Here is a 24,204-nt window from a genome sequence, read left to right on the forward strand (position 1 = left end):
ATCCAGAAGAAGAATGAATTATATTTTGCTCCTACTTTTCAGTGGTGCATATGTTTATGTCCTTGAATTTTACTTTCTGGTGCCAGAATATCACAGGATAACTTTCTTAGTTATCCAATAAAATGTACCACAGTCTGCTAAGAATCCAGACTGCTGTGTAATAACACAAGTTAATCCAGAATTCATATGTAAACATTCTGGAGGCCATTTAATAACCATTAATGTCCATAAGAATTAGCTCACTCATCTGCGGCAGGGCACATTATTTTCCTGTGGGCGCAATAGTAGATAGTAGAGCTGTTCAATTCAAATTGATTCATCAATTCACTTTGGTTGAATCAATTCAATCTGGGGAAAAAATCAGCCTCACTGTTCAGTGCAGGCCCATTAGAGGGTGCACCAAGGGCCAGCATTGTTATGGTCTAGGAACTTCTCCACAGTGGCAGTCTTCGCAACACACTGCTCTTGCTGGCATTGGGCCTTCCTCTTTACCGGGTCCTGCCTTCATAGCAACAGAAAGTAGGTGAGACCTGGCAGAGAGGAAAGCCCAACACCAGCATGAGCAGTGTGTTGTGAAGATTGCGCTGCTGATGGTGTGTGGTTTAGAGAGTTGCGCGGGGACAGAAATCCCACCCGTCCCCGCCAAAGTCCCACCCGTCCCCACCCGTCCCCACGATGAATCCCACCCGTCCCTACGAGGAATCTCTCCATCCCCACCCGTCCCCGCGAGGAATCCCCTCCATCCCCTCCGTCCCCGCCCGTCCCTATAAACTTCAGAAATAGTTATTTCATTTAATTATGCTACTGAATTAAAGGCTCTGGTAGAAACCCATTTACAAATAAGCAAAAAGACTTTATTAATTTGGAAATATTAATTGGGAAGAATACATACTTTGTAAATGGGTTTCTACCAGAGCCTCTAATGTTTATAAATTTTTATCAACACAACTAATATACTACTTTATCTTGAAGCAAAAAGAAAAAAGAAATAGAATTTTTTTCCTACCTTTGTTGCCTGGTTTCTGCTTTCCTCATGTTCTCATTCAATTCCTTCCATCCACTGTCTCTCTTCTCTCTGCGTCTTTCATTTGCTCTGTTACTGTGCCTCTCCCTTTCTCCCCCCTTCCAAATTGGTCTGGCACCCATCTTCTTCCCTCCGCTCCCCCCATAGTCTGGCATCTCTGTCTTCTTCCCTGCCAGCATCATCTCCCCACTTTCTCTTCCCCATTTCCTTTCAGCGTCCTTCTCCCCCCATCTTCCCCATGTCCTGTCAGCATCCTTCTCCCCCCTCAGTTTTACCCATTTCCCATTTTCCTCTCCACTCCACCTTTTCTCCCTTTCTCTCTCCCTGCCCCTTACCTTCGTGGCGCTTCCCCGCCCGCCTGACAACAGAACAGGCCCGGTCCGACAAACCTCCCTGCTTGTAGCCGCGAATCTAAATTACCTTCTTACAGCAGCTGGAGTATTGAAGCTGCTGTAAGAAGGTAATTTAGATTTGCGGCTACAGGGCAGGGAGGTTTGTCGGACCGGGCCTGTTGTCGGTCGGGGGAAGCGCCACAAAGGTAAGGGGACCTGGCCGGCTGTGCACCCCCCCTAAGGCTGCACCCGGGGCAGACCTCCCTCCCCTTGGTATGCCACTGCCTTTCCCTACCTGCCCTGCCGCAGCACACAGCCGACTGGAAGTCTTCCCGATGTCAGCGCTGAAATCGAAGGAAGGGAGGGCTTTGCTTAAGCCCTCCCTCCGATGTCAGCGCTGACATTGTGGAAGAGTTTTGATTGGCTGTGTGCTGTGGCAGGGCAGATAGGGAGAAGACGAGCCTCGAGAGTACATCCAACCCCGCAGGAACCCTGCGACCCTAGGGGGTGTCTCCACGGGATCATTGTGACCCGAAGGGGAAACCCGCGGGATCCCCGCCGTCCCCGTTCCCGTGCAGCTCTCTAGTGTGGGTGAGTGGGGGGTGACAAAGAAAGAAAGCAAGGGAGGGAGGGAAAGGGAATAGGGGGAGTTATCAAACCTTGGCAGGGGGCATGGATGGAGGGTGATGGATCTCGGGGGAGGGGAAGGAAAAAAAAGATGCTTTATTACATGGCAGACAGGGAAGGAGATGGCCTAGAGACAAGAGAGAGATTAGATAAGGCAGTGAGGAAGAGTGGGAAAGGCTGAATGGAAGAAGGAAAAAACGGGGGAGCTGGAAGAGAGAGAGAAAAATGTGGAGAGAAGAATGGGAAAGATGCTAAATCCACAAATGGAGAGTAAAAAATATAGAGATGCCCTAGGATGAGAGATGTAGGAGGATAACTGCAACAGGCATCATTGTAGGGATGTAGGAGATAAAGGGAACAGGGGAAAAGCTGGACAGAAGGAGAGGCAGGACCATAGGGGGAGGGATGGGAACACAGTGTAATGGAAGGGGCAGAGAAAGAAGATGCATGGAAAGGAGAGAGAGAACAGATGCTGGATGTGAAGAGAGTGAAGAGGATGATTAAAGTAGAAATGATAAAATGCAGAAAAAATTTTTTTTGTTGTTTTATTGTAGCTGTATTGATAAATGATTTAAAATAGAAACTGGAAAAAAGTAATCTTTTTATTAGACTAATTTTAATACATTTCTTATTAACCAAGTCAGTTCAGGATACTATAACAGCTAACTGTGCTAACCTGAAGAATAAGGTTTTGGCCTCTGAAAGCTAATTTAAAAATGGATTAGTTCCATAAAATAGCATTTACTTATTTTCTATTATTGTTTTATTTCTTTTTGTTAATTTGTAAAGTGGTGATTGTAATTTGTCAGTTTTTTTCAAATTTACATCTATATATTTCTATATCTTCATATTTATATCTTTATATTTTGCACAGTATTAGGGGATGTGTTACTGTTTCTGTGGTATTGCTACATTGTATGCAGAGTCTGGCTTCTTGGCTGTTTAGTTTAAATTTTATCTACATGTTTCTATTTTTAGTTTATGATTACTTATTCCATACTGTGTGAGGGTATATATGTGTTCTGTCTGTATGAAAAGAACATGGTTTTCTATTAGCATTGACTGTGCAGGATCAATCTCTATTAATCTGGCTTGTTTAATTTTACAATAAAAATCGATTCAACTTTAAGCTTAAAAAGCTGTGTCAGTGAAAGTGAATCAGAAATAAAAACATTAATGAAGAGACCTTCCAAACATGCAATGTATTTACTTTTTACAGATTGTTGTTGAAGAATTTGTTGAAGATATAAACAATATCCTAAACTCTGGTGAAGTACCCAATCTATTTGAAAAAGATGACTTGGAGCAGATTTTAGCAGCCACAAGACCAAAAGCAAAAGCAGCTGGAATACCAGAAGGGAAAAGGGATGAGGTATGATACTATATTGTAAACAAGCATTGTACTATATTTGTTATTCTTCAGGAATGTAAGATTTTCCAATGATAAAATAATTTTTATGTGTCCTAAATAGGCTCTTAACATTAAACTTGTATATGTGTATCTATTAATTTGAATTTATTTACTGATTTTTTTTTTTCAGAAAGTAGTCCATGTGAGCATGGGGATTAGAAAATAAAATATAAGTATGTTCTCCGGAGACAAGTAGGGGATATGTAGCCCCACTTGATTGGTGCCCTCCCCTAGCTATAGTAAGCTTTAAGCTTACTGAGCATGTGTAGGATCCCTAGTCCTCAAGCCCTCTCCCTTTCTCCTGTCAGTTTTTTTCTCACCCACTCCTACTCAGTCACAGCTCTCCCCTTCATTAAAAAAGGAAGAATCTCAGACAGGAAAGTCTTTGCTTTCTAGCCCTTAGGGCGTAATATAAGAACTCTTCTCAAATCCCAAGTATTTTTTCCTCGGCGTTCAATTTTTTCCTCGAGAAAACAAACAAACAAACAAAACTTCAAACAGAACAAGAGCAACAGAGCCGTTCTTGTTTTTTCTCACTAACTTGCCTGCTATAGTTTTTCTGCGCTATAAACGGCTCTCCGGAGGGTCACTTGGTGCGTCTGCCTTGAACGGATGTGTGCTGTTGAGCACTGTGACCCACGGTCTCTAAAAAACAGCTTTATCATCTTCAAACTGCTGCCTGACTGGGTTTGCTGACACCGGAGCCTAGCTCTAGCACAATGGACTAGAGTGAGCTACTTTTTCCAGCAGTTCAGGCACAGTATGCCTGTAAGATCGGCAAAGACGCCAAAGAGTAAGCCTGCCTCCCCGTGCTTAAAATGGCGGCGTCGCCGGCTCCAGCTCCAGCTCACTTGGCAGAATAGGCCCAGGAGATCTCCTGCATGGTTACCACGGCCCTGGAAGATCACCTTCATAAACTTCAATCTGCCATGGACGGCATTAATAAACGCTTAGATGCCCAGGCTAGCCGCATAGCAGCGGTGGAACAGTGTGTCTCCGATGGGGAGGATGCGGCGCTGCAAGACCGAACCCAAGTGGCCACGCTACAGGTTCAGGTGGCCACACTCACTGACCGGCTGGACGAGCAGGAGAATCACCAGCAAAGAAATAACCTGCGAGTGGTGGGTCTCCCGTAGCTCTGCACAGACCAAGACCTCTATCAGTTTTTTCAACTCTGGCTCCTGTGTCAGTTGGGTCTGGAGACTCCGGCCGCTGGCTTTATCTGCGAGAGAGTGCATCGTCTGGGCCAGCACTCTGGGGATAATAACAGGCACAGAGCAGCGATTGCCCGCTATATTAACTGGAAAGAGAAAGAGCTCCTCTTGCAGGCATTCTGTAAAATTGGTCAGCTGGAATATGAGGGGAAGAAACTGTTGCTCTTTAACAACTATTCCCTTAAAGTGGCTTCTCTCCAGAAAGAAATGGTGCCCATCTGTACCACACTTCACCGCCAAGGAGTGCATTTCACACTGGTTTATCCGGTGTCTCTTCATGTTTGGCTGGAGGGGAAAGCCCAGACCTTCGCTGACCAGGTGGCGGCGCAGCACTACCTGGACTCATTGCCAGCACTAGATAGTGGTGGAGAGCCTGCAGAGGACACGGCTATTTGAAGTAGCAGCTTGATCTCTGCCATCTTACACCCTGGTGGCCAATCATCTGTCTGGTCCATTTTGGCTCCCATGGGACTTCTGGACTGTGCCACTGTTGGCGGATCTCTGCTTTTGTTGTTCTGTGGGGCAGCGTACCCTGACCTCCAGGGGGTTCAGAGGCCGGTATCCAGTCCAGCAACCCCTGAGATTCTGTTTTGCCTTCCGTAGTGATCTATCCCATCTTAGCTGGAGCGTTATCTGTTCCTCCTCTCCATGGCCTTGCGGGTTCTGGCATTTCCTTGAGCCAGGCAACTGCTGGGCCACCAGTTTTGTTCCAAGCCAGAGGGCCTTTAGAACTACTCCAGCAGTGGACATTTCTTCTTAGTGAGACTTTGGGTTTGCAAGAGCTCAGCCCTGTGCTTTAAGTTGTTCCACCTTTTGGGAGCGTACTTCTTTTCTGTTTTTTGTTCTTTCATTTTTGTATGAGTATGGGATTTTGGGAGGGTCTCTTGGGGTAGCTTTCCCTGGGGAGGGGTTGAAGGGGGAGGGTTTTGGGAGGGAGCTTCGGGGCTTGGGGAGGGGGTGTGGATGGTTTGACTGGGTGTTGGTATGCATGGTGGTTGTGTGAGGGGGAAGGGGGGACTGCATGTGTTGCATCATTGTCTACCTCGGGGAGGTATGGCCCACTTATGTGTCACCTGGGCTTATGGTCATCCAGGGATTCTGCTATCTCTGCTGGGGGGCCTAGCTGGGGGGGGTCGCTCATGCAATGTATTGTTCTGTTTCCTGCTTCTGCATTTGAAGGTAATTTTGCAAATGACTAAGTTGACTATAGCTACCTTGAACGTGTATGGGTTCCACTCCTCTATCAAGAGGAAGAAGATCCTCACCTGGTTTAGGAAGAGGGGGAAAGATATTGCTTTTGTGCAGGAAACCCATCTTTCTGCTACTAAGCACCTTAAGCTTCAGAGAGATTGGGTGGGTGAGGTCTGTTTTTCTTCTTTTGGTACCAGAAAAAGAGGAGTTGGTATACTGATTCATAAACAATTGCCTTTCCATCTTCATAAGGTCATTCAAGACCAAGAAGGCAGATATATCTTAGCGCAGGGGGAATTGTGGGGACAAATGGTTACTAAGTAATTTGTATGCTTCTAATGTGTATAATCATAAATTTTTTTCAGCTTTGCTTGCCAAGATAGCCATATATCCGGACTACCAACCATTAGTGGGTGGGGATTTTAATATTACAGCGGTTCCTGCTCTGGACTGCAGCCTGGCAAAGGCGGGGGCGGGGGACCATGGAGCCAAGGGGTTAAGTTTTTTTGCTTAGTCAATTGCATTTATTGGACCTGTGGAGGATCTTGCATCCACTATATGTACCTTTTATTCTCACCCACACAACAGGTTGGATTACTTGTTGGTCTTGCCCTCTCTGCTCCCCAAAGTGATGATTGCCATCGAGGAGGTCTCTTTATCTGACCATTTTCTGCTCATCATGCAAATTCTGATTGTGTCTGATCCACAGGAGCGCCACTGGAAATTCCTGTGTTACCTATACAGAGATCTAGAGTTCCAAAAGTACCTATAGGAGCAGTGGTTGGAGTACAGCCATCATAATAAGGCAGTTTTGCGGGGGTTCATTATAGTTTATCTTTCTCAAATATTGCACCGAGCTTGTATCTCCAGGGTGCAGGGGACCTGTATGGGCCTGTGGGAGGGGGAGGTCTGTACTAAATTTCACCACTTTTTGGGGACTCTCACTCACCATTTTTTTTTTAATATCCTGCCTCCGAACTGTGACTGCAAGTTCTTCCAATTTTGGAGCACCTTGTTCAACGTGCTGTGCCCTGGGACTATGGTTTATTGTTATTGAGGGATCAGCGTATTTCGATTGAGGGAGGGCTCACGCTGCCTCAGCGGAAGGTTCTCTACATGGCTGTCTTGGTGGCAAAAAACTTCTGTTGCAACAATGGGTGGCTGACATGGTGGCCTCTTTCCCGCAGTGGCTTGCTCGCTTGGCTGAGGTAGGCCGCTATGAAATACAGTGCACTCCTAAGTCTGGACACCTTGTGCACTGGTGTTACATAGCTCTTTGGTGGAGAGCCTTGCTCTTGTGTCCTGGTACTTTGACTGATGCTGCAGATCCCTTGCTCTGATTCCTCTAGGGGCTGGTGTCACTCCTTCCTTTCTTCCCTGGGTAGATACATGGTTGTATGGTTGTCTGGGGAGTATGAATGCTGGGGAACATGGTGAGTGATTGTTGTGACTTGAGGCTGGTTGTCTGTAGTTTGGCTGTGTCTGGATGAGGGTTCCATATTACCTAAAATATCAATTGTGCTGGGCATGCAACCGAGGATTTATTGTACTTTGTCTCATTGTTGCCATGTTCTTTCTCTTGTTGAGTTACTTGACTGTTTTGCACTGAATCTATTTGCTTCTCTTTTGGTTGTATTTTCCTTTTGCAATTGCTAATAAATATACTAAAAAAATAAATAAATAAACAGCTCGCCGGACAGTTTTTCTCCACAGTGGCCGTTAGGACCATGAAGACTCCTGCCGGCACAATGTCCAGTAGCATGCCTTTGATGCTGCTCCGTGCCGGCACAGAGAAAAAGCCAGTGAAACAGGCATGGCATGGCTAAGGAACTCAGACCTTAGAGAAGATCTTCATGATAGACTGGCAGATGCTCCCTGCTTAGGGGACAGCCTCCTTGGACAAAGATTGCAGGCTACTGTTTCACAACTTAAGAAACATTATTCATCCAGTCGTGAGCTTTTAGCCCACCCTTCTGATCATTCCTAACATTTTTTTCAACAATACTATCCACGACAATCAACAGGACCAACTTGCAGTGATCACAGATGACTCCATATCTGCCAAGACAATGTCCTAGAAACCCTAAACAACTTTCTGCTTCTCAACTACGTACACTCAAACCACCTAGTTTTTTGACCAATTGTCACAACAGGTCAATAGGTCCTCAACATCGTATCTCAGGGGTATCTATAAAATTTTCTATCCCCTCTCCTACCTTCTCAGAACCTGCCTCCATTAACTGTTCCTCCTCAGCTTGTATCTCACCTTTCAGAAGAGTTATTACTTCTTCAGATCAATGCCAGGGGTATTACTCGTATTTCCATTCACTCTTCCCACTGGCACTTTCTACACTTCAGCTCACTAAATATCTTGATCAAAAACAAGAACTGACTTCTTATTGAAAAGTTAGAATTTTCAGAAGTCCAGCAGCGACGAGAGTGCATTTCACGAAGTTAATAGAGTTCCATATTCACAGCATTAAGTGTTTTCAACATCGACAATCGGGTCTCCTGAAGCAGAGTTCAAAATGGGGCCACGTTGGGACCCCTCAAACATTTTTTCAAAGCTAAGTGACCAGCAATTTTACTTTGTTATCTCAGTGATGTATACATTTCGCACATTGTCACCTCAGTTTGAACAGTTTGAATTGTGACTAATATAACTTAAACACCTTTGGCATGGTGGCTTTTTTAAGTTTACCCTTTGGAGTTTCATATCTCTGAGCGCTCTATACAAATTATTGAACACTCTCTGTAGATAGCATTTTCAATAAGAAGTCAGTTCTTGTTTTTGATATATGTTTTTTCTGACTTCCTTTTGATATTCATTATCCCTGATTTCGCTAAAGGACACTAAATATCTTGAGCAACATACCCTACTGCACAATTCTCAATCAGGTTTCAGAACCTATTTTAGCACTGAGATAATACTGGCTACATTATTAGACCATTTAAATAGCCTACTGAGTAAGGGTAACAATGCACTGGTGCTTCAGTTTGACCTAAGTAACGCCTTTGATTTGGTAGATCACACCAAATTATTGGCTTGTTTGGATGCTTTTGGCGTACAGGGTAATGTTCTCCTGTGGTTTTAAGGTTTTATGGAATTCAGACAATATCAGATCAAGTTTAATAATCAGTTTTCCTTTAACTAGAAAAATCTGAGTGGTGTACCCCAGGGTTCCCCACTCTCACCCACATTATTTAATGTATATCTCTCCTCCTTGGGCTACAGTTTGAGTAACCTAGGTATAGAACTGTTCAGCTTGTGCTACAATTCTATCTCATATCTCTCACAAAATTGCAAATGTGTTGCAATTGATGAACTCTTGGATGCAGGATTTCAGACTCAAGCTTAACCCTGATAAGACAAAGATTTTTGTTGTGTCACCACATAAGATTATTCATGAGCCATCGATTAGTATAAATTCTACCTTGTATACAATTCAACCAACAATTAAAATATTGGGAGTTATTTTGGACCAGCATCTGACTATGAAAAAACAAATAGATGCTGTGGTACGTAAGGGTTATTACACACTATGGAAACTGCGTACCATTAAACCTTTTTTTGCGTTTTCTGGTTTTAAACTTCTGGTACAATCTTTATTATTGAGTCTTTTGGATTATTGTAATATCAGGTATTTAATAATTCCCAAGAAAGACATGGCTCGACTCATATTGATTCAGAATACAGCGATCTACGGTCTTAAAAAATATGATCATGTGACTCCATTTTATTGTGAATTGCATTAGCTGCCAATGGAGGCTCGTGTTTTGTTTTTGCTATAATGTTATGTATGGTACCGCTCAGTTTTATATGGTTAATAGATTTTCTCTAGCATTGCATAAAAATAGTAGAAAGTCTCATGACCTATTCACCTTTCCGTCAGTACAGAGCTGTACAAGTAAGAAATTTCTGGACCATACTTTAGAATTCCAAGCAGCTTCATATGACAGAGAATTTTGACTGTTATTGCTTGGAGCTTGTTCTTATAAATATTTCAGAACTCAACTGAAAACATCTCTTTTCAAAATACTTGGTCACATAATTATTTTTTTTTGTCATTCTTAAATTGTTTTTAGTTTATAATCTTTTGTAAACCGTGTAGAACTCATGGTTACGCGATTAAGATGTTATGTTATGCTACTGTTTCCCGCTTAACCCGTCTAGAGCTATCTTGAGTTTTAATCAAAATGGTTTGCCACTTATATTTCTAGCATATCTGTTTCCTACTTACTAGATCTCTTATCATTTTAGACAGTATCGCAAACTGTAAATATATGTGCTTTACTGTACTCTTTCCCCTCTTTTTTATATTCTTTTCCTTATTCAATTCTACAAGTTCTTGCGTCTTTCTTCTTTTCTCATTTCTATTCTGAATCTTATTTCTATAACTTCTTTATTTGCAAATACAATACTAATGTTTCTTAATACATATTAGAATAGTTGATTGCAAATCTCTAATGTAATTATGCATATTGATTGTTTGACTTTCTATTGCATTACTGTGCATAATTTAAAATCGTACGGTTTTGATAGTTGTCTCTTACTTCTATCTTTGCAGTCTTTCTCTTTATTATCCTCATATAATAGCATAGATCTGCTCACTCATTCAGTGACTATTTCATTTTTCTTTCTCCACTTGAGCAGCTTCTTTAATTCATTTTGTACTACATCTGTAATTCTGTTAATGCATACCATCCTTTTTCTTAACATCTTCTGCTATGATTTTATTTTTTACACTCTTATGTTGCTGTTTGTAAATGCCAAATAGTGAAATCATTTTTGCACATTACATAATTGTTGCCTACTTGCTTCTGTTATAATATGTTTATTGGAATGAATGTTTCTATGTACCTATCATTGGCACTGTGACTTACTTATTATTCTTTACTGACTTACGTATAGACATTCCTTTTTTATTAATCTTTATTGATTTTCAAACTTTGACAGTGCAATACAATTAATTTAACATAAAACATTGCATAAAACGCACTATTAATTACACAAGTAATACATAAAACAATCATTTTCTCCCACCTTCCTCCCAATTATTTTTTTTTTTTTTATTTTTTTTTTATTTATCATTTTATTATTACATCCCATACAAAGATGTTAAAGGAAATACAAAAATTATATATCTTTCTTAGTTAAAAAAAAACTAAGAAACAAAAAAATGAACAATGAAAACAGTCATCAAATACAGTCCACAATTAGAGGAGAAGAGACAAAATTAAATAAAGCCCCTCGGGAAAGGGGAACATATACCCAAGAAAATCACAAATTAGGAAATAGAGCAGGTAAGATGTTATCCTATCCATTAATTAATACCGCATTAATAACCTGTTTCTTTCGGACTGTTTAGAGATTTCTTTACCCTCCAGGAAAAAACCTAATTGGGCAGGTTCAAAGAAAATATATCTACTCCCTTGATAGGAGATAAAACATTTACAGGGAAATCTTAACTGGAACACTGCCCCCAAGGCAATCACCTTTGATCGATAATTCAAAAATTCTTTCCTCCTAGATTGTGTCCATTTAGAGACATCCGGAAATATATATATCTTTTCACCTAAATAGGTGACCTGTTTCAAATTAAAATACAATTTCAACAACATTTCTTTATCTTGTAAAAATACCAAAGAGACTAATAATGTTGCCCGCCCCTGAATTTCAATATCAGATGATTGCAAAATGGCTGAAACATCCAATTGTATTTTTTCAGCTTCCACTACTTTTTCCTTTTGCATTTGTTTTAAATAGTAGATTCTTTGTGTCGGAGGAAGACTTACTTCTGGAATATTTAATACAGTCAACATGAAATTCTTAAACAGTTCTTGAGGCGGCATAAACTTAGCAACCGGAAAGTTAAGGATTCTCAAATTCAAATTTTTTTGTTGGTTTTCTAAGTTTTCAATCTTCCTCAAGATCATCATTTTGTCTGACATTTGTTTAGTAAGCAAATTCTTAGTCTCAGTTGTTACTTTTTCTAAATTTTTAAGATCCACTTGATGTTGTTGAATAGAAGTCTCTAAAGAACTTATCCTAGTGGTAGAATTCATGGAAATAGCAACAAAATTAGTGCATACCAGGTGTAGATTCTCTATTGCAGTCCAGATGGATTCCAGTGTTACTGCCTGTGGTCTCACCAACGGCTTGAGGGAGGTATTAGCAGCCAGATTTTCTGTAGCTTCTGCCCCAAGAGAAAAACTCTGGGCTCCTTCAACCTCACCACCGTTCGCTGCCAAAGGCTCCTCACTCCCTGAACGCTGCACCTCCAACACTGAGGTCAGTGTAGTTGTAACCACTTCCGGGTTAATCGCGGCAAACGAACATGCCTCTCTCCTTACACCGGGAGAGCCCTCTTGCATGCTCTGCTCCGCCGACGTTTCCCCAGGTTTGGGAGGGGTGTGCGGTCCTCGCGGGCTCAGCGAGAGAGACATCTCGCTGTCCAGGCTATGAGCTTCCCGGCTCATAGCAACAGCAGAAACGCCCGACATGGAAGGTAAGACTGTAAAGTCAGTAATTACAGTCTGTCTCGGCGTCGAGGATCCAGAGGTAGGTGGAGGGACACCCCTCTGTTTCCCCCTTCTCTTCGGCATGGAGATGAGTTCGCAGAAAGATTTTTAACCAAAAATTAAGCCTTAGAGATGGGAGTGCTCCTCTTAGCGTCCTGCTCCAAACGCCATCTTGTCTCCCTTCCTCCCAATTATTAATACAATAAGACATATGTGATTACAATATTATAATTAAGTAATTTTAATCCTCAAAATAAATTTCCCTCCCCCAACCCTGGATGTGTATAGACATGCCTAAAAATTGGTTTTCACTCCCTCTACTGCAGGGGTGTCAAACTCAATCACATAAGGGGCCGAAATCTGAAAAAAAGGCTAAGTCATGGGCCAAATTTTTTTTTTTAGATACTTAGGAGTCCTTTTATTAAGGTATGAAAACCGATTTAGCGCGCACTAAATGTGCACCTTAATAAAAAGACCCCTTAGTCATAGCAGAAGTATAGGGTTACAACCTCTCCAACCCCACACTGGCTCTGTGATGTAAACAAAATAAATAAAAAAGACTTTTCCTGTCTCTTTTAAGTCCTAGACAGTCATGGGGATCAAATTTTGGATTAGGCAGTCTGTTCTGATTTTGTGTGTATGTGTGTGCTCTTGTTGAGGCGGGGATGAATGAGAGGTGTTGTGCGTTATTATTCAATAATATAACTGCAGGGGCCTGGTAGCAAGGGAGTAGGGGTGGGGATGAGGGCAGAGAATGTTGAGAAGCATGCAGGCAAGTGGGTGTTGAAATAATAAAAACTGTTCCCTGGAATGCATGAGGCCTCCTGGACACACCATTGTAATAAATGAATAGAAAATGGAATGTGTGCCTCTCTTTGTGGGCCTCCTTGATCTGTCTTCTTCCCTTTAGGAAACCCCCAAAATACCTTTCCTCAGCTGCAGGTCTGCTTGGGACTTGACTCTGCAGGTTCACGCAACATCATCTGTAGGTTCACACGGTAGCAATCCTAGCAGGCTACTGTAGTCTCAGCTGCACGTTCCCTCTGGCATGGTCCTGCCCGCAGTCCCATACGTCAGAGGAGAGGCAGGACCACACTAGAGGGAACATGCAGCTGAGGCTATGGCAGTCTACAAGGATTGCTACTGCCAACCAGCGATCCTTTGCAGGCCACGTGAACCTACAAATGATGTGGCGCTTGTACTGGCGGGCCAGTTTTGGGGGAAATTTGAAATTGGCTGGCAGGCCAAATTTCAGTACCCTGCAGGCCAGATTTGGCCCGCAGGCCAGAGTTTGACATGTCTGCTCTACTGCAATAATAATTCCTGTAAGTTTATTATTATCTTATGTTTTAGGGATGTAATATTCTAATATTTCTTTTGAGATATTGCTCTTCTGCTTTCCGTATTGCTTGATCACTTTGTGTGATCTTTTTTTTACTCTGGTCCTTGTAAACTGTACTTATTTCCTTATGATAATGTTACCTGTTTTTAAATGCATATATCATATTCATATCTTTTGACCAGTACCAACTGCTGACAACTTATGTACTTTTCTTAATTGATCTTCTAGATTATTTTTTTCATATATTGTATATCCTTTAACCTTTCAATTGGAACTCTAGATACTGTATTATGCATAGACAAGATATGATAACTCTCTTCTATTATATGCTTTTCTCAAGAAGTCCTTCTACTTAACATATATGCTCCAAATGTTGATTCCCCTGAATTTTATACACAACTCTTTCAAACTATTTCTGACTTTGATCCCCTTCCTATTATAATGGCGGGAAATGTTAATTTGCTTTTAAATATTTGGCTAGATAGGCATTCTTCCAATACTATTATTCTTTCCAAGGCTAATCTTGCCCTTCATTCTCTGATTAAACATTATAACCTAGCTGAACCATGGAGATTACTTCATCTTTATACTTGAGACTACACTTATTTTTCCTCCCCACACAATAGTTATTCTAGAATTGACTATTTTTTCATTTCTTCCTGCCTGGTACCAAATCTAGACTCTTCCAATATAAATACCGTTATTTCAGATCATGTCCCTATATCTATTGGCTTGAAATGCTCCGCTCCAACATTTTCTAGATCCCCCTCTGGAGGCTAAATAACTCTCTGATAAAGGATGATTCTGCTACAGAATGACTTACCAAATTTATTGATGAATTTTTCCAGTTTAATAATTCTCATTCAGTGCATCTCTTAACAATTTGGGATGCCTTCAAGGTTTCACTAAGAGGCGAGCTTATATCAATTCAGGCATATCAAACAAAGCAAAATACGGTGGAAGTGCAAAATGTAGAGCAACGAATCAAAAATTGAGAAAAATAATTCTTCAGTTCTAATGATGAAGGTCTCTTACCTGAAATTTATAAATTGAAATATTCCTATAACAAACTAGTTAGCATTAACGTGCAACAAGATATCTTTGTTAATTCCACTAAATATTATGTAGAAGTGAATAAAAGTAGCAAAATGCTTGCTAATTATCTTAAGAGGAAGAGGTTTAAAGTGCAGATTCCGTCTATTAAAACCCAAACTGGTCAGCCCCTCTCCTCGCATGATGATGATATCTCCAAGGCCTTCCACACGTTTTACTCCCAGCTTTATTCCTCTGATATATCTAATACTCCAGCCTGTGCTAATGATTTTCTTACCTCTTTACAATCTCCTAAACTTACTGAAGTTGAAAATAGTGTTAAAAAGAGCCCATTTGGGGTATCTGAGACCATATCGGCTATAAAACATCTATCATCTGGGAAATCTCCTGGATCTGACGGTCTTACCGTGGAGTTTTACAAATTCTTTAGAGATAAATTGTTCCCTATATTTACCACTCTATTCAACTCTTTTCAGTCACATACGGTATCTAATAGCCACTTTCTAGATGCTATAATTACGGTCATCCCTAAACCTAATAAGGATTCTCAATTGGTTCAAAATTATAGGCCCATTTCGCTCTTAAATACAGATTACAAAATATATGCTACAATCCTCTCACATAGGCTTCAAAGCTACATAAGAAAACTCATCTCTTCTCATCAAGTAGGTTTTATGCCAGGTAGACTTATAATGGATAACTCTTGCCTCTTTTTTCATTTAGCCTCTTTTGCTCGCTCCTCTAAAGACCCATGTATTGCCCTATCACTAGACGCAGAAAAAGTGTTCAATAGAGTAGAATGGCCCCATCTTTTACAGACTATGAATTGGTTTGGTTTTCACCCTAAATTTATATATTGTGTGAAGATTGTTTATTCTAACCCTAAGCCCTCACTAACAAAAACTTGTCACCCTTTTTTGCCTTGCAAAGAGGCACACGCCAAGGATGCCCTCTGTCACCTTATCTTTTTAATTTAGCTCTGGAACCTCTCCTCCTGGCTATTATTTCACGTGAGACAATTTTGGGTATCTCCCACAATAAAATAGAATACAAATTAACAACATATGTAGATGATATTCTCTTATATATCACCAAACCGGTATGCTCGCTTCCTGCTCTCTTTGATCTAATTCATTTGTATTCCCTCTTTTCTGGTTACAAAACTAATCAGCAGAAGACTGAAGTTTTACCTCTTAATGCCCATTCTCACCCATTCTGATCCAACCTTTTAACCTACTGTGGTCCCCTTCTCATATAAGATACTTGGGTATAGACCTCTACGCTACTCTTCCTGCCACTGAAAGGTCACTTGGACACACAAAGACAGAGGCGTGAAGAAGGTACAAGAGGTTTATTAACAGCAGTGAACAGCCTGCTTACAAGAGTGTTAGAAACAGGAAATGCACAGACTTTTATGCCCTTTTCACTAAGCATATGCAAACTAATATATACAAAAACTACAATTTTCATTTGTTACTTCTATAACTTTCTACAATTATTATTGGTCCTAAGACAGCACTTATGATAGGTTCAAGGATACAACTTATAGTCCTATAGGAAACTAGCTCATTTCTCTGCTTATCTAAATCTTACAGTTCTAAATGTTCAGGAGGGCAGGGTACACCATGGCTCAAACTCTTATCTATTTAGCTTACAATGTGGTAAGGTGGGAACATACATTTCAGGCAGATGAGGTCAATAGATTGTACACTGTTATCAGCTATGTAGGCCAGAGCAATATTTTAAACAACAGTTAACCATTTCATGACCCTACATTCCCCCCTTTCAGGCTGGCGTACCTAAGGAGCCAAGCCTGACAAAATAAAGTTAGGGGTCAGGAAAGTCGGGGTTTCCAGTGGGTAAGGGATGATACTGGGAGAGGGCAAGAGCCACTGCAGCAGTGGAACGGTTGACAGCAGAGTCCACAGTGCGGTGAAGAAATTTCATAGCCAGTGGAACTAAACAAGGTAGACAACATAGTACCAGGGAGGACAAAGCAGTTATCAGCAGAATTGATTTCAGGGTCAAACCAGACGGTAACCAAGAGCCCAGGGAACCAGAGAACCAGTCTGTATTAAGGCCATGCCAGGTTTGAACAGGAACATGAGCCAGCTTGGTGATGCGGTCTGCAAATTCTTCATTCACTTTACCATCATCATCAAGTTCAAGGCAGCAGTTGGAGAGGTTGAATTTACCACAGACACCCCCTTCTGCGGCTAGTAAATAGTCCAAAGCTAGACGATTCTGATAAATAGCAGTGCACATTTTAGCATTCACTCTGCCAATGGTATTCAAAGCTCGGGAGTCTCATTAGTTATCAGTTCGAGTACAGCTTGTAGACGGTTCAGTATGTAGATTGGGGTCCGATAGCTCCAGGTGCCATCCTCAGCCCATGTGGCAGGTCCGTAAACATCAATGATCCGTTCTGCAGGCCAGTCATCACCCCATTCACCTATTTTAAGGGAATTGGTGGAAGTAGACCGCTTTTGGCGACCCCTGGTGTTGAATACAGGGGCTCCCAGGTGTTCACCATCGGCCAGCGGTAACAGGAAAAAGCTGGGATGGATCATGCCGAGTACACAAGTTCCAGTCCAATTTGCTGGCAACCAGGAGTATGCAAATAAGCCGCAGAGCAGTATCGACCATCAGGGGCTGGCCGGTGATCATAGGAGATACCATTGAGCAGATTTTGGAGAGGACTACCTGGCAGAGTGGAGGGGAGGTTAGCAGGCCAGGGAGTCCAGGTAGTTGTTGTAGCATTGAAGGACCAGAGTGAGGTACATTTGAGGTGTCCGACTTGAACATTGAAGGGACCATCAATCCGCTGCAGGCAGTGAGAGGCAATAATGGAGGTCCGCAAAGTCCATCGAGGAGGCCGAGGAGTGGAAGCAAAAGGTTCTGTGTAGATAGGCTTAACATGTCCAACTGCTTTGCCTCCCATGTCCATTGCTCACCCATATTAGTGCCACCACAAACAAAACAATTGCTAATATTAAGGGTTTGTCCAATAGCCTCAGCAAACTGTATAAACAAGTTTTGAGTAACTGCTGAAATTTCAATGTCTACTTTCATGTTTTCATAAAACTGAGGAAATACAATGGAGTGATGCATTGGTGCTCGGGATCGGGTCACTACGTGGATGTATAGGTCTGCACCTGGGTCAGACCCTTTGCCTGAAATTCTAAACCCAATACGCCCTTTCACATACTCTACTTTCTGATTCCACTTTTGGGGTTTTATGATAGTGAAGGCAACTGGGTTGCATGCCCCTACAGGGCAGGTAGGGCTAGGCATAGGGCCCAAGCGTAGAGTAGCAGAAGCTGGGGGTGGCTGGCCCTTTTCGTGGGTTAGGGGGTAAGTAGCCCACTTAATCTGGTGTTCATATTTACAGGCAACGGTACCATACTTTCTCTGGAGGGATTATGAAAAGGCACATGTATTTATCACATGTGGAGTAGTATCTTTGCCAACTGAGGGACCCAAAAGAAACAGAATACTTAGAGTCCTCCAGACCTGCAGCCCTATCAGCAACCCCACATGCATCAAAATACACAGTTACTGGCTTCCTGGGATCCAGGTACTTTAGTTAGATTGTGAGCCTTCGGGACAGTAAGGGAATTTTTCAAGTACCTTTCCTATTTCTAATCTTAATGTATATTTTCTGTAAACCGCTTAGAACCTAACGGATGTAGCGGTATATAAGAAATAAATTACATTACATTACATTACTATGGGAATTTGGTTAACAAGCGGACCATCAGCCCCATTAATGCAGATTTCTACCCATTTTTCATCTTTAATACTAGTGGGTTGGTAACATATGACTCCATCAGTGGTCTGGCACTTGCGATAATTGACTCCATCATAGTAACAGACATCAGGTAAGGGGGCAATATGACAACGGAATTGGGTTCTATACAGGAGGGCCATTTCTACCTGATTTCCATTACGGACCTCAGAAAGACATTGTTTACAGGACTCAAGTGGTTGTGCCTGAGCTTCTGGCACAACAGGAAACAAATACAAAAGGAAGAAGCATAAGACAGTAAGAAGAAAACAGCAGTCAGATATAACACATAGGAGCATTCGGCAATGTATACACAGAAAACCCATTTGTCACAGAGTGACTCTCAATGCACATAGAAGAAGGTTCAATTGAGGCAGTGGTTAACCACAGTCAGTTAAACTCAAACACTTGTGAAAAGGTTACATTCAGAACACCTGCTAAATACAGTGGTAAATGTTCAAAGCAATTTTGAGGTTTTAGAGATCTTCAGCTGGAGGTCTGTCTTGCCTGGGGTGGCTTGCCATACAGCAGCAGGCTTGACTCTATTGTAGTGAAACCAGGTTTCGTGTCCAGACACCTTGACAGCTGTAGGGGAAGAAATGAGAACAGTGAAAGGGCCTGTCCACCTAGGTTTCAGGGGATCTGACTTCCAAGTTTTCAGCCATACGGTATCCCCAGGGATGTATCGACTTGTGTAGCTATCGGTAGTGGGGCTCTTTCCAGGACCCATTTGTGGAGCTCTTGAAGGGCCTTAGCTAAAGATTGGACCTGACTCTGGAGGATATCCGATCCCAGAGTAGCAAAGGAACCAGGATCTGGGTTCACAATGGGTGGTGGCTGGCCGAACATGAGCTCAAATGGGGGCAATTTAATGGGTTTGGATGGGGTGCATCTAATCTGAAATAGGACAGAGGGCAGCAGGACAGGCCAGGACAGATTGGTTTCTTCAATTTGTTTCGTGAGAAGGGTCTTAAGAGTTCTGTTCATTCTTTCAACCTGACCAGAGCTCTCAGGATGGTAAGCAGCATGTAATTTTCATTCAATTTGGAGAGCCTGAGCAGTTTGTTGGACAACATCGGCAATGAAAGCGGGGCCGTTGTCACTGCCTATAGAAACAGGGAGACCAAAGCGCGGAATTATGTCGTTTAGGAGGTGTTTGGTTACTTCCCTAGCGCATTCAGTGCGAGTAGGGAAGGCTTCAACCCATCTAGTCAGGGTGTCTGTGAAGACTAGGAGGTGACTGAAGGAACAGGAAGTGGGCATGTGGGTGAAGTCTACAGACAGAACCTGCATCGGATATATTCCAATGGGTTGGTGTCCAGGAGGTGGTAGTCGTCTGATTGGAGAATTTATTCTAGAACAGACAACACACTGTCGGACCATATTCCGGACTAGCTGATCAAGGTGATTGATAAAGAAATGTCTCTTGAGAGTCATTTTCATAGCTGGTTCTCCAGAGTGCACCAGATCATGGCATCTTTTGACAATCGTGAGGGCCAGGTGTTGAAGAATGAATATGAGGGTACTCGTGTTTGAAGTATCAGTGTGTGGGTCTGGATTGGCACTTGGATTGGCACATATTTTTATCCACCCCCCCTTTCAGGACTGACTGGCCCGAAAGAGTGCGGGCCCAAGTCTGTTCCTGAGAAGTGTATTGGGGTTTAAGGGAGTCCAGATTAATCCAGTTGGGATTGGCTACATCCGCATACGCCTGGCCCTTTGTAAGGGATTCTTGCAGAACCCATTTACGTTCTTCGGTGTGTGCGAATGATGGATGTAATTAGGTCAATAGTTGCCTGTGGCCACTCTGAGTAAGGGGGACAATGGGATTTCCAGTTGTATAAATCAGTGGTGGTGAAGGGCTGATGAACAAGGCTAATAGTGGGTGGTCTAGGATGCCTGGCGGCATCCGGTGGATTGGCAACAGGAACCTGGCAAAGGGGCATGCCCAGATTTGTAGCCTCCAGAGTCTCCTGTTTCATTTGTCTTCTCATGGGAACTACTTGAGGAGGATCAGGTCTCAAGCGATGGCTGATAGGAGAATCACCAGAAAGAGAGAGAGAGTCCAGAGGTGGATAAAGGACTGGGGAGGACAGAATGTCATGAGCTGGGCTATCAGCCAGGGCTCGGGAAGGGGAAGCTGAAAATTGAGCAGGGAGTTGTACAGGCTGGGAAACAGAAGGCTGAGCAAGAGAGACAGAACTGGGATTGGGTATGGGCTGTGGTGTTGCCGAGTAAGAAGGAGGAGCAGTAGGTATTTCAAGTATGTCAGTTGAAGGGTCAGACTCAAAGGCATGAGTAGGACGATAATGCTCATTGACAGTCTTCCTGAGGGTGAGGACTTGGGATTGGAGTTTCTTGGGTATAGAAGGGAAAAGCCAAGAAGGCTTGCTGCGGACTAAGTCTAACCAACTATCTATATAGGGGAATTGATCAGGATGGCCAGTCTTAGGGTGGGTTACTATGATAAAAACCTGATGGGTTATGTCCTCTTCCAGGGAGCCAGAGGGGGGCCAGCCCACACCAAACGTCAGCCATTCTAACTGGCACAGTCGAATACGGGTTGATTTGTTAAGTGTAGTCCCATAATCAGAGCCAAATCCCTTTTTAAAATTAACTAACATTGTATCAAGGGGGTCCCCATAGGTAGACTGACATCCCCCCATTGTGCAATGGAGGACAAAAACACTTCCCTGTATTCCTGGCTCTGCCCATCTCCGGACTAGGGAAACACAGTACTAACAGGTCTGCACTTGCTTCGTCCTCAATGACGTCTCAGACACTCTCAAACACACAAAACACAACAGACTTTAGTTTAGTTACTCAATCAGAAAATAACAGTTCCTAGAATCCCTCCCCATGACTTCAGCGACGGATCAAGTGGCTTACTAGGCAGGAGAAAAGAGACAGGATAGGAATGATCAATTCCTACTTACCAGATGGTGGCCACTCCAGGACAGAATTAAACTGATACAGATTCTTGTACTTTAAACTGAGACTGGATAAGTCAGTTGAAGTGGTTGAACTTCCTGAGTCTGCCAAACCCAAAAGAAGGGATGCCGGCTAAGCAGACTAGGACCAGAGACAAGTGACCAATCAAGTGACCAGTGGTCAAGAGACCTTCAAGTCCCCGTTCAGGCGCCAAATGAAAGGTCACTTGGACACACAAAGACAGAGGCGTGAAGAAGGTACAAGAGGTTTATTAACAGCATGCCGGACCCTTGTGCAGTGAACAGCCTGCTTACAAGAGTGTTAGAAACAGGAAATGCATGGACTTTTATGCCCGTTTCACTAAGCATATGCAAACTAATATATACAAAAACTACAATTTTCATTTGTTACTTCTATAACTTTCTACAATTATTATTGGTCCTAAGCCAGCACTTATGATAGGTTCAGGGATACAACTTATAGTCCTATAGGAAGCTAGCTCATTTCTCTGCTTATCTAAATCTTACAGTTCTAAATGTTACATGTTCAGGAGGGCAGGGTACATCATGGCTCAAACTCTTATCTATTTAGCTTACAATGTGGTAAGGTGGGAACGGTCAATAGATTGTACACTGTTTTCATGACCCTACACCACAATTAAACATAATAGTGATAATCTTATTTGCATCATGAAAATATTACTGCAGTTTTGGCATCCCCTCCATCTTTCTTGGTGGGGCAGGATCGAAACAATTAAAATGGTTGTGGCATCTAAGATTAATTTTGTCTTAAGTATGATCCCAAATTTATTTCCAACTCTGTTCTATAAAATGGTTGATAAACTCATCTCTGCTTTTATATGGAAGCACAAACCTCCCAGAATTGCACTTAAGAAACTCAAAGCCTCTAAAGATAAAGGAGTATTACAGCCTGATTTCTTAACCTATCATAAAGCTTTCATCTTACAACAGGCTAATCAATGGTTTTCATCTGCCTCGAGTTAACATCCTCTCTGGTTACATTTAGAACACACGCTTTTTGCGGCCTCTCCCTTGCTTGATCCTTTATTAACTTCTGATACCTATCTTCAAAGAACAAATTCTATCATTTCCTAATCGGTGCAATGTCTCCTAGAACTGGACAAACTTTTAGAAGTACCTATTGGTAATTCTACACTAATATCTCTCTGGTATAACTCGTTCCTCTTGATTAACAAAACTGTCATATTTTGGCCCAAATGGGCCCAATTTGAGATTTGGTACTTAGCTGACATCTGCACCTCAATTTTACAACTTCTGTCCTTTGCAGCTTTGCAGACTAAATTTGCTCTCCCAGCCTAAGCATTTTATTAATGGCTTCAACTCACTAGAGTAATCAATAAATCAAATGTTTTACATGCAATAGTTAAAGATGTTTCTACACTAGTCCCCTTATTCTTTAAATTATCGGCCACAGGTCACATAGCATCACATGTCTATAAGATATTCATTAAATCTCGGTTTGATATCTGTATTTCCTTGCAAAAATCATGGGAACTAGATCTTGACTGACGAATACATGACCAACAATGGTCTATCATTTAGTCTAAAACTCTTAGAACTATCCCTTCTGCTAATTCAATCGAATCAATGTTTTTCTTATACAATAGAAAAAAATGGACACCTCAAAAACTTCATAGCAGGACTTCTCCTGTCTAATCAATGTTGGAACTGTAAATCACTTCCAGGTACTTTACTACATAAGTTTGTAGAATGTCCCTGTTTACAGAATTTTTGGACTGATGTTTGGTCTGTTATTCAAGTGGAGGGGCATAAACAAAAGATACGTCTAAGTCCATTTTGGGCCTAAGTCGCTAGTCACCCAAAGTTGAACATGGGAAAAGGTCCATTTTCAAAAAATGTGTCCAACATATATTTTTCCCAAAAATCATCTAACTGTACGTCCAGCTGTCTGATCATCCAGACCACTAAATTGTCCATCTTTATACCCCATTTTCGTCCAAAAATTTGTCCAAGTCAAAAACACCTAGAAAAAGACCTTTTGGACATGGGCGGGGTCAGCAAAGTGATGGACTGGACACCCAAACATTGCACCAGAGTAATGGGGTACCTTACAGGGCACTGCTGTGAACTTCACAAAAAGGGTGCCACATACACATCTCACCACGACAACCTTATAGGTCATGGTGAGCCCCCCAAAACATCCCCCAGAACTGACTAGTCCCACCCGTCTACCGTCCTAATAGCCCTTATGGCTGTAGGTGCCACTTATATGGCAGTATAGTAGGGTTTGGGGTTTTTTTGGGGGGTGCACATGTTTCACCATGCATGCAGTGGTTAGAGTGGCTTATGGGCCCGGGTCCTCCTCTCCATGGTTCACTAGCCCACCCTCCAGACCACTTAAGCCACCCCTGTGCAACTCTACTAGGCTTTCCTATGCCAGGCTGCCAGGTGCTGATGTTCTGGAGGCAGATATGTAAAGTTGTTATTACAATTTTTATGGCAGTGGGGTGGGGAGGTCAATGATTATTGGGGGAGTGTGTAGGGGTCTGTACTTTGTCCCTGCAGTGGTTATCTGGTCACTTTGGATACCTTCTTGTGACTTAGACCTGGTTACATGGCCTAAGTCACAACGTCCAAGTTCCGTCTACATGCAGTACGACTAAGTCTAGGATAGCCCATGTCCCGCCCAAATCCCACCCTCACCACTCCTCCTAAAATGACTCTTTTAGCTCTGGGCATACTGCAGCACTGTGAAGGCCTAAGTCATT

General features: G+C 42.3%; 1 protein-coding gene across 1 annotated transcript in view; it reads left to right on the forward strand.

The window, feature by feature from the left end:
• Nucleotides 1–24,204, forward strand: part of LOC117347325 (dynein heavy chain 6, axonemal-like) — a 2,502,256-nt gene that overhangs the window by 1,618,850 nt on the left and 859,202 nt on the right. Inside the window, 1 exon segment of the mRNA XM_033918113.1 lies at nucleotides 3,203–3,355. Within this exon segment, the coding sequence (XP_033774004.1) occupies nucleotides 3,203–3,355 (153 nt within the window).

The sequence above is a fragment of the Geotrypetes seraphini genome, chromosome 1, assembly GCF_902459505.1.
Source record: "Geotrypetes seraphini chromosome 1, aGeoSer1.1, whole genome shotgun sequence".
Classification (NCBI taxonomy): domain Eukaryota; kingdom Metazoa; phylum Chordata; class Amphibia; order Gymnophiona; family Dermophiidae; genus Geotrypetes; species Geotrypetes seraphini.